We start from the raw sequence: 11645 nt of genomic DNA on the forward strand, positions 1-11645 counted from the left end.
TTATTATTATCAACTGTAGCTAGTTTTTTTTGGCGTTTCTATATTGCTTCAGACATAAGAGAATTTCTAACAATTTTTTTAAAATAATTTTTACTCTTTGGAATGGTTCTTTGTGATGTGGCTTTCATTTTGAAGAGTTGCCACCACACGATGTCACCAACCTTTAGGTGGTCTTAATTAATCTGACTGCTGAAAAATCGATCCTTTGCAGTTGATGACTCATATTTCTCGAGGTCGATGACAGGTTTCAAGATCCTAGACCCGACATGCTTAGGTCAAGTGGTGGGTTAACCTCAAACCTAACCCCAACTGACCCTAATCAAAGTTTATAAATCTAGCATCAAATTAGATGAGAAAGTATTGGAATTGATGTGTGTCAGATGTTGCTCTTAAAGTATTTTATTAATTTTATCTGTGATTGGTTACTAGGATAAATGAGAAGAAAATATTAAAATTTAGATCTTGATAGAATGTAATATATTCTTTTGGTTTTCAAATTGTAGTATGTTTATGTACTCTGAAAATTATATTAGTTTATTTTGTCTTTATTATTATTATTTTTTAATATATTGATGGGTAAATTGCATATTACACCCCTAAAGTTTAGGGGTCAAATTTTATACCCTGAAATTTCAAAATTTGAATTTTACCTCCTGAAGTGTGAGGTTGTTTGAATTTTATACCATGACATTTCAGAATTTGAATTTTACTCCATAAATTTTAGGAGTGTTTGAATTTTACTCTCCAAAATATTGGAGTGTTTGAATTTTATACCCTGAAATTTTAAAATTTGGAGGTGTAAAATATAAACACCCTCAAACTTTATAGGGTAAAATCTAAAATTTGAAACATTAGGGTATAAAATCCAAATACTCTCAAATTTCAGGGGATAAAATTCAAAATTTGAAATTTCAGAGTGTAAAATCCAAACTCTCCCAAACTTTAAAGTGTAATCTGTAATTTACCCTTAATTCATTTACTTGGATTTGAAAATTGAATAAGGTGCTTGAAAAATATATGGGTATGGAACTCAAGATATAAATAAATCATGTAAGTGGACATTTATAAGTTAAAACTATGTTTTTAAAACTTCTAACGTTAGTATTGAATATTTTTCATTTCTTTTTTTACTGTTAGTGTTATAATCTATTGAGAGCATTGTATAAATTGAGAGTATTATATAAATGAGGAGTCTTTGGTTCAAGCTATTTGTGCTAATTTAAATACCATCTCTGCTTCTAAGTCTTACGAAATGCTATCTAATGAGGAGGCCTGTAGAAAATTTCAATAGCAACATTGTTATATTATACAAAAAAGAAAAAGAAAAAAGAATGATGAAATGCATATTACAAGTACAAAGCTAGTGTATATAAAAGCAAATACATCATTTTTTTATGGTCTAAACTTTTGTCAAGTGATGGCTCCCTCTAAGTTTAACTTTCTACAATCTTTTAACCCTCTCATTATTTTGCCAAGTAGCACCCCCCTTTCAAATAGTTTCTCTACAATCTTCCAACTCTCATTAATAGCCACAACATTAGTTTACACCACATCTCTCTCTTCTTCGTATATGGGTGCCCATGGGTTGATCCAAGTTGGATTTGTGCTTAACCCGAACTCAACCTGATCACTTCTGGTGGAAAAGAATGAAACTCGTCCTAGACTCGAAAGGGAAAAAGTTGGACTCCAAACAAGTTTGAAACCAAACTTTGTTATTAAAACCCAATTCCCTATCTCTTATATGCGTTTGTTTTTCAAAAAAAAAAAAAAAAAAAAGCCCCGCACAAGAATGTGGAGTGATAAATACACACCTGTTCATGTGATGCCTACTAAATGACACATCCACCAAGAATGAATGTGTCCAACCAAGATATATTATCACTTGCACTAATAAGTTAACTTGCATCCTTACACCTCCAATTATAACACGTGTCTATGTAAAGAGTATATCAACCTGGCAGAGAAATAGTCTGCTACTAGGAACAACACAAGTAAATGAACTTTGAGAATGCTTATCTTACTTTGTCTGCACTCCTCGACTATATTTTCTTGCCTCATACATGCTTCCATTTTGAGGACATTCTAGCCAAATAAAAGGGAGGGGGGAGTCGGAGTACCCAAAAATTTGTCCATTGTGAAAAATTAAATCTGACTTTTTAATTATGTCATTTTAAACCCAACTTTATAAGTCATGACAACATCACTAATGAAACAACTTATCTAAAAGGAGGAAATTTCATTATCTTGCATTCAAATAGCACTATTTTGGCATAGGCTATTTCTCTTTTTCTCCACATTAAAAACTCTAAGAGGTGGTAAAGCACAGTAGGAAAAAAAAATTGACAATATGGCTACAATCGTGCCTTGCTCAACACATTGAACATACAGGCTAAATTTGTAATATATACACAAAAAGGGGAACAATAATCCTTACAAACACCCTCCCTCCGCACCTAAAAAAAACCCATGCACTTGGTGAAGTGCCTTCCAAATTGAACTCTTGCGTCCTCCTGCAATGATGCAAAACAAGCCAATTTGACAAAACTGCTGACATAAGCTAACATTTAGTTAGCTTTCCCCTAACTTTAATGATTCAAGAAGAGCCGCCTCTTCCTCCTGCACGTACGATAAAACAAACCAAAGCAATCATTTAGCCGTAGATAACCACCAATGCAATAATAGTTTGGGCAAAAAGCAGTGACATATACCACCAATGCATTAAATTCAGTCTCCTCGTCTATTGCGCTTATAATAGCAGGGTCCTCAAGTAGATCCTGTTTCAAAGAATATAACCAGTGTAAACACAAGTCCTCATGTAGATCATGTGCACACACATTATGCAGTCTACTGATTCCAAAACTCAAATCTGTGAACTCAGAAGACCCAACTCCCTTCCCTTTTTTGGATAGTAAACTGCAATGGCAAGAATATTTCACAAATCACAAACATCATTGCACACACTATCAAGGTATAGGTCTCAAACGTTTATAGATTATTAGTCATAACTAGGGTTGGCTGGTGGACAAATCCCAACATTTTACCCTGATGCCTACCAAGTAAAAAATTGCATCATATTAACATCTCATGGCCCAGCAAATATCTGGATTGACTATGTAGAGTTGCATGTCCACAAATCAGAGAAGTTCAAAAATCCTGTTTTTAGGCAACCTTTCCCAGATTTTGACAAATTATTTCCATTTGAATTGGAGTAATTCCCTCAATGGTTTCAGAGCATAAACGATACTGCAAAATGTGTGTGCCTGTGGCCAGACTGGTTAGATGACACACTATTATAATCTGTATGAAAGAGAAAAGTTAAACTCAAATGGGAAAATGCTTACGCAACAAATAGAATAAGATAGTAAGTAGAAAGGGTAACAGTCTCTTGCAAAATGAGATTCCTTATGAGTAGCAAAAGAAGAAAAGAATGAGATTGCTTACATCGTCTGCAATTTGCAATACCCCAGTGTGATTCTGCAAAAATACAATACAACCTATTTTAAGTTCTGCCTCCAACTCATGCACCAGCTACTCCTAGTTCTTAAGCCAAAACTATAGATCTTTGGGAAGTCAACAATTTTGGATAGTAAATTGCCATAGGTTTGGTTTCCTTCTTCTTCTTAGGTTTTTTTATTTTTTAAAGGAAAGGAAGAGCAGATGTCAAAATCAAGAAGTACCTTAACAACAACAAAAAGAAGGGGATCAGATGGTGTGTAAATCATGTACTGTGAACCATCCTGCAAGAAAAGGCAATAGATTAATGAAAAGCAATGAATCAATAACCACTTAAGGTCGTTAGTATATATCATCAGTCATTGCATACATGTGTGTATATGGAGGTAAAAACTTTTCTTGTCTACAACATTGTCAACCTTAAAATGACAAGAAAATACTACAAAACTACTACATAAATGACCACCAATAAGCCTCTCCAAAAAAAAAAAAAAAGACTGCAAAAGTGAAAGTTTTGTGCACTAGGTACGACCTTTAGATTGAATAAGGATGTGAAAGGATCAACTCTAAAGATAGATAGTGTTGAAATTTGAAGAATACTGACTGCTAGAATTTTCTGGAAGTAGCAACTATTAGGACTTAAACGCTGGGATTTAAAGACTACTTGACTAAAGGATAGCGAAAAATTGGGGGTTTTAGGGTTTTGAAGAATTTTTTTAGAGCTTTTAAGGTGAGAGAGACCCCAAAATTAGGGGACTGAGGCTTTGTTGTTGTTGTTGTTGTTGCTCTAAGGGAAGAGAGAAGGGGAAATTCGAACTAATGACCTCCACTTTGAGTCGTGATCCCCAACCAATTTTGCTACCTCTTAAAGTTGGTTTATGGTTTTGAAGTAGTAAAGACTAAAGAGTGGGTTATGTATTTGGGATTAAAAGGTGGCAAGAAAGATAAATATTTAAAGTTGTGAGAAGTGCAATAAATAGCTATGCCCCTTGACACTGCTGAAACTAGGGAAGAGAGAAAAGTCAGCAACCCAACAACATAACCAAAGCCCCCACATTTTACTTCTCTCATTGGAGCCTTAGCACTTTTTTCTTGAGTAAACTCTCATCCTTGAGACTGCTAAAAAACACAACATCAAGCTTGCCCATATATTTTGTCACAGTTCACTTTACCAGTATCTATAGCTAACATGTTGCAGCAAGACTTACTGTCGGGGGAGTATGGGCGAGGAAACAAAGATACATCTAGTAGATTGGAGGAAGATGACAATAACATTGAAGGTGGGTGTTCTAGGCATTAGAAAGTGAAGTCCGTTCAGTTATGCGTTGTTGGAAAAATAATTATGGCACTCCACTCAGGAGAAAGATTACTTGTAGGAATAACTAGTGACAGTCAAATAAGAGAGCAAAAGGGAGTTGGACTTCAAGAGTTGTCAAAACTACACATGGGGTGGAACCCTGGGAGCATGGAAAGGAATTGGAGCTGGATGGGAGTCTTGTTATAATTGTGTCAGATTTGAAAGTGGGGATAGAACAAGAGTGAGCTTTCAACATGATGTTTGGCGTGCAGATTCTGTACCCAATTTGCTATTTCCTGAGCTCTTCTATATTGCAAACAACAGACATGCTAGGACAAGTGACTATATGGAGGCCAGGAGGGGGGTAGTGCATTGGAACCCTGTACTTGTGAGGCAGGTACAAGATTGAGAACTGGAGCTGTCAATGAATAGTTTAATTTTTTGTAATTGGTATGAATTCAGGTTGAGATGGAAGAGAAAGTGTGCTATAAGAAGAATAGGAATGGAGACTTCTATGTTACTATGAAGCTTTGAGAGGGACTGTAACTTTGGATTTTCCTTGGAGGCCATGTTGAATGTGAAGGCTCTGATCAAAGTTACATTTTTACGTATGGACAGAAGCTTTGGGGGGAAGATATTGACAATAGGCAGGTTTATTATGCAGGAGATGTCTATGGTAGATTGATGTTTTGGCATTAGATGGGTTGCACCTAAATCCGAGCATATAATGCTGCAAAGCTGGAGGAGAAAACCTAGCCCCTTCAGAAACAAAGCATGGAATATAGTCCCCCCATGTCTGATGTGGATTTTTTTTTGATAGGTAAAAATATATGCATTCAAGAACACTACCTTATGCAAAAGACATAAGGCAGAGAGATAAGTACATAGGGAAGAGAAAGAGAAAAAAGATAAAAGAGGAAAATAAACTAAGTACACAGGAGAGAACTAAGAAACATAGGGAGAGAATCACTAGAGGTGAGTCCCCAATCCCTAGACCAATCAAACAGAGTGCCACTAAGAGAGGCCAAGAGCTGGTCGTCTGAGCTTTCCATGTCCTCGAACGTCCTCCTATTGCGTTCCCTCCAGAGACACCACATCAAGCATAAAGGAGCTAAATTCCAAATGCTAGACGAGTGCTTTCCAGGCCAATTCCACCAACTGAATAGAGTATCCGCAATCAATCTAGGCAAGACCCAGGAAAACCCAAAAGATCTAAAAACCAAACTCCACAGTCGAGAAGCCTTTCCACAATGTAATAACAAATGATCTGCCGTCTCCCCATTAACTGCGGCACATGATACACCAATCGACAAAATCCAACCCTCTTCCCCTCAAATTATCCCCTGTAAGGATCCTATCCCAAACAGCAGTCCACACAAAGAAAGAAACACGCCGAGGGGCCTTAACCTTCCAAACCCCTTTCCAAGGGAAGATAATAGGCACAGAGCTTCTCAACTTATTGTAAAACGAACGAATATCAAAGACCCCGTTCTTTGTCAACTTCCATCGCATACGATCTACATTTTCGGTGGAAGGAAGATTAGAACCCAATGTTCGGAGAAAATCATCCACTCCACCCATCTCCCAATCATTAGGACTCCGAATAAAACGAACATTCCAGCTTCTCCGCTCCTCAGTCCCCAATCGTTCAAGAGAAGAGGCCACTGATGCCTCTTTATCGGATACAATCCCATACACGCTCGGAAAAGACAACTGAAGAGGAGACTCCCCACACCAATGGTCAGACCAAAGCTTCACTCTATCCCCCACCCCTACCTCAAAGTAAGTATTCTTGCTAAAATCCTTCCATCCCATGCGGATACTTCTCCACAAGCCACACCCATGCGCCCCTCTACCTAGCTTGGACTTCCATCCCCCCCAATCTTCCCCAAACTTGAGGGCTATGACCCTTCTCCAAAGACTTGTCTCCTCAATCCCAAACCTCCATAACCACTTCCCTAGTAAAGCTTTATTAAAGGTAGTTAATTTCCTTACCCCTAACCCACCATTTTTCAAAGGTGCACACACCTTGTCCCATCCCACCAAATGTAGCTTGGAGTCCCCCCACAAGAAATCCCTTTGCAACCTCTCAATTTTATTGGCCACATGCGTAGGGATGGTAAAAAGAGACAAATAATAAGTGGGAAGACTAGATAAAGTGCTTTTAAGCAACGTTAGTCTTCCACCTTTTGACAGATATAACTTCTTCCAACCGGCCAACTTACGCTCAAAATTCTCCAACATAGGATTCCAAACAGTAGGGGACTTGAAGGACGCCCCCAAAGGCATACCAAGATAGGTCATAGGCAAAGATCCAATCCGGCAACCCAAAAGCTCTACTAAGACATGGATATTAGGAACCTCCCCAATAGGAACCATCTCACTTTTCAGCACATTAACCTTTAGACCTGTTACTGCCTGAAAACAAAGAAGAAGCATCCGAATATAAAGAATCTGCTCCTCATCAGCATCGCAAAACAAAATCGTGTCATCCGCAAACAATAGATGCGATACACAAACCCCTCCCCCCCGTCTACCGTGGGCCCTAAAACCTCGAATTAAACCAGCCCCTTCAGCTCTTTGCAGCATCTTACTGAGAACCTCCATCAAAACCAAAAACAACATGGGCGAAAGCGGGTCCCCTTGTCTCAACCCCCTCGAATTCTCAAAAAAATCAACCGGAGTCCCATTAAACAACACCGAGAATTGGGCTGTAGATATGCATGTGCGGATCCACCTACACCACCTCACCCCAAATCCCATTCTCTTCAACAAATCAAGAAGAGTCTCCCAGTTCACATGATCATAAGCTTTCTCAATATCTAATTTGCAGATAACCCCTGGAATCTTACTTTTCACCCTACTATCTACACACTCATTAGCAATGAGAACTGAATCAAGAATCTGTCTACCACCCACAAAACTGTTCTGAGACTCAGATATCAACTGATCCAAAACCTCTTTCAAGCGATTTGCCAGCACCTTGGCCAAAATCTTGTAGACACTCCCCACCAAACTTATAGGTCTAAAATCTCGAATATTGGAAGCACCATTCTTCTTAGGGATTAAGGCTAGGAATGTTGCATTCAGAGATTTTTCAAACTTACTGTGTTGATAAAACTCTTCAAACACAGCTAGGACATCTCTTTCCACAATTCCCCAACACTGGTGATAAAAAGCCAAAGAGAATCCATCAGGACCTGGAGCTTTATCTCCTTCCATCTCTTTGACAACTCGAAGGACCTCCTCCTTTTCAAATCTCCGTTCAAGCCAGTCCCTCTCCAACCCCTCTAACTGAACAAACTCCAATCCTTCCACGAAAGGCCTCCACTCCTCTGTCTCCTTGTACAAATTTTTATAAAACTGTACAGCTTGGTCAGCCATCTCGGATTCGTCTTCATAAATAACCCCATTCACGAGGAATTATCATTTACGAGGGCTAACTCTATTTCATTGGCTATTAGTAGATGAGGGTAGACCTAGCAACATTGCAGATTTCATAAATATACAGAATCATACCAAAGAATGTTATAATCTGTTATTTTGATTTTAATACTTCTTATTACTTCTTTTTTTTTTTTAAAGCAATAAGCACAGCACATTTGTAAGCCAGTTTTCTGTAACTTTATATTTTTCAAATATAAATTAAAAAAAGATACATGTTTGCCTACAATTCTTACAAAATTTAAGAAGGAATGTTTAAACAATTGATGGCTATCACATTACCAGATGGAAGAATGTGATTTCTACACCTTCTGTAGGTAACCCATCTACATCTTGACCATCATCTGCAAAATAGTAAGAATCCAATGTTAAAAACCAATCAAACATTCAAAGACCTGAACTTTGTTATTCACATCTCATTATCTCATACTGAGAGGTGGGAGGAAAGGGTTGGGGGCGATTGTGTAAATAAAAGTGCTTCATGGAGCATGAATTAATTAAAAAAAGAGAAGACTCTGCCTGTGCGGAAATCAAATATGTCATCTTCTGAGTAGCAAAACCCTCCCCGTGCTGTATAACAAAATCTGATGGAGAAACAGAATGAAAAAACCAAATAACATCAAGGTATCCGGAAAAGCAGATAAAATGAATGTTAAAATTCCAAATAAGCAGATCTACACCATCATACCCACTATGTACAAGATGCATATGTATCTTGGAAAGAGCATAAGCAGCAGATGGAAGAATGGCTTCAACTTCTTCATCATTCACCTAAAATTGCAGAATATATTGATCATAAGAATGTATAGAGTGAAGCATAAAAGCAAAAGAAAGAAAGTGTTCAGTTAAACATTGATTAATAAACCTCGAATGCAAAATACTAATAAAAACCTTTTTTTTGGGGGGGGGATGTAGAGCCAATGACACAGAAAGGAAAAATGGACATATTTTATTACCAAAAGAATTGCAAAATTTCTATGCTTACATCATCATACAACATTACCACCTATATCTCTTCTTTTCACTAATTCTCGATGAGTTTGAAATTTTATAAAAATTTTAATCTTTAAGAAGATATTCTTCTGAATCCTTTTAGGGAATTTTTATTTTTTGGAGAAATTTTAGGGCATATTCAGTTGTTGAGAATTTCAAACATCTGAGGGTTATTGATTATATATAGCTTGTCTATACCTAAATTTAAGCTATGTTAGATGTTCAACTGTCAAAACTCAAAAGATAAATTTTCAGATCAAGCATGGATAAATCAAAACTAAATTAAAAATTTAAGCTGGAAGATTAAACATACAGCTGACCACCCATCAATGTTCGTGCTCTTCAATATCTGTACAGGCCTGCAGCAATTATGAATCGATTAAATATAACAAAAAAAAAAAGTATACAACTTTGAATTCATTTATGGATATACTACAAACATAGGAGGAATTTCTTACGTGTCAACTGGGCAAAGCAGCATGCATTCATCCCCTTGAGAACTTCTGAACACTCTCCTTATAACACACTCTAATGGAAGATTATTCATAGGATCAACCTGATCATGAATTCTTTAGAACCTTTGAGTTTATGAATCCGAAGACTCGTGAAAAGCATAATACACCCAAAGTTAAATTTATAAACCAAAGCCCCGGCCCTGCATGTATTCACTCCTTAGAACCAATTTTGTAAGATGCAACGTTTTCTTTATTAGTAAATACTCATGCAATTGGCGGACCTTGAATGCATGACCTCACCCTTCACCTTTTTCTTTCAAGGGGAAAAGTGCTAGCCAATAATAATATTTAGATGAAATAGCATTTTCTAGTGTTCCTAACAGAGAAGTCCAAGGTTCGAATACTCGCTTCTTAAAATGTAAAAAAAAAAAAAAAAAGGGGGGGGGGGGGGGGACTTAGGTACTAATTATGCGTTCGAAGTCCAAGTTTCAAGTCCCCATTCTTAAAATGTATACTAAAAGGGGGGCAAAACTTCTGTACAAATTATGTGTTCGATGTCTAAGGTTTGAGTCCCCATTCTTAAAATGTATAAAAAAAAGAAGGGAGGGGGGGGGGGGGGAACATAAGCACGAATTATTTGTTGAAAGTCCAAGGTTTGAATCCTCCTCCTTAAAATGTAATTTGTGTTTGAATTTAATTGGGGCACCTAATGCAAATCAATTAAGAAATTGTACACAAGTTTTGTTCTTAAAAAAAAAAAAAAGAAGAAGAAGGAAGATTGCCATTTGAGCTAGATTTCATTTGCAAGTAACTTTGTATTTTACAACCACCATTACTCATGTCCTATAATGAAACAATAAGAGCATTGGAAAAACACACAAACTTTGTTTATCCTTTTTATACTAACCAATAAACAAAAACCCAATTGAAAATGGTGGGAAAGCAAGAAGTTAGTAGCTTACAATGGTGGTAATTCTCTTTGAAGGAGATGAAGCCATGACAAGTCTTCCATTATCGTCCACCACAAACCCAGCTGGCGGTTTCGGCAGCGGCGCATCATTTAACCCCAAAACCCCTTCACCATTATCATCATCATCATCATCATTCACAACCTCAACATTGGAGAAATCCAAACCCTTGTTGTTACTCTTTTTCTTCTTCTTGGTCTTCGTCTTCGTCTTGGTCTTGCTGTTTGGTCCCGTTTGGGGCTTGGGGGCGGCGTTGCAGAGAGTGAGACTGAGACGGAGAGTTTGGAGATTTGGGATTTGGAGAGCGAATTGAGGGAAAGGGAAGAAAGAGAAATTTGAAGAGCGTGGTGATGGAGATGGAGATGGAGATGGTGTGGTGAAGATTGAAGAAGAGGAAGAGCAGTACATGGTTTGGTTTGGTTTGGTTTGGTTTGAGCTTCAGCTTAGGTTGCTTTGCAGTGTGTGTTGTTGGTTTGGAATCTGATGAGAGAGTGAGAATCTGAATGAATCTATATAGGCGTGTTTGGCGTTTGGCGGCACAAATAATATATATAGAGGGTTTTACTGACATATACACCCATTAGTAAACTATTTTAGAAAATATTTTACAAAAAATTGAAAAAATTGTCAAAAAAATTGGTAACTTTTTAAATTAATTATGAAAAATTTCTTAAAATAGATGATAAATATATGCGCTAAGGGCATATATTAACCGGACCCATATATATATGCCTGCAAATTTGGATAGACATTGCAAAGTGCAAAGGATTAGATTTTTTATTTTTATTTTTTATGTTTGCTTAAAGATTCTCATCTTTTGTATTTAATTGGGTCCGGTTAATGCGTGCCATAATGACACACATGAAGTCATTCATTTTTGAAAATATTTTATAGGAAATTTAAAAAACTGTAAAACTTTTTTAATTTCTAATAAATTTTTTTCTAAAAATAGTATACTATTGTGTACTCTTAGAACATATGTTAGTAAAATCCATTTAATTTTAGTAAAATGCTATATTACAATTTTTGTCAGAG

The 11645-nt window shown here is 36.9% G+C and overlaps 1 protein-coding gene across 2 annotated transcripts; it reads right to left on the minus strand.

Moving 5' to 3' along the window:
- Positions 1-2219: 2219 nt before the first annotated feature.
- Positions 2220-11134, minus strand: LOC142631280 (uncharacterized). 2 transcript variants are annotated; one of them, XM_075805409.1, is made up of 10 exons: positions 10605-11131; positions 9646-9743; positions 9501-9546; positions 8883-8965; positions 8714-8778; positions 8477-8538; positions 3678-3737; positions 3442-3474; positions 2709-2774; positions 2220-2616 (listed from the first exon to the last, which is right to left on the minus strand). In XM_075805409.1, exons 1-10 carry the CDS (start codon positions 11016-11018, stop codon positions 2569-2571), a joined length of 975 nt encoding a protein of 324 aa, XP_075661524.1. In that variant the 5' UTR covers positions 11019-11131; the 3' UTR covers positions 2220-2568. The 2 variants fall into 2 exon arrangements, with proteins under 2 accessions (XP_075661524.1, XP_075661525.1); XM_075805410.1 differs by lacking the exons at positions 2220-2616; positions 2709-2774 and adding an exon at positions 2791-2913 and having other exon boundaries at positions 10605-11134.
- Positions 11135-11645: the final 511 nt, after the last annotated feature.

This window comes from Castanea sativa, chromosome 4, assembly GCF_040712315.1.
Source record: "Castanea sativa cultivar Marrone di Chiusa Pesio chromosome 4, ASM4071231v1".
In the NCBI taxonomy this organism is placed as follows: Eukaryota; Viridiplantae; Streptophyta; class Magnoliopsida; order Fagales; family Fagaceae; genus Castanea; species Castanea sativa.

Bases quoted from the DNA above. Each gene is read 5' to 3' on its own strand.
- LOC142631280 (XM_075805409.1), bottom strand. From the start codon at position 11,018: ATGTACTGCTCTTCCTCTTCTTCAATCTTCACCACACCATCTCCATCT. The intron at 8,539-8,713 runs GCAGAGTCTTCT...ACTATTTTGCAG, and splicing joins CATATTTGATTTCCGCACAG to ATGATGGTCAAGATGTAGAT. The intron at 3,475-3,677 runs GTACTTCTTGAT...GTATTTTTGCAG, and splicing joins TTCTTTTTGTTGTTGTTAAG to AATCACACTGGGGTATTGCA.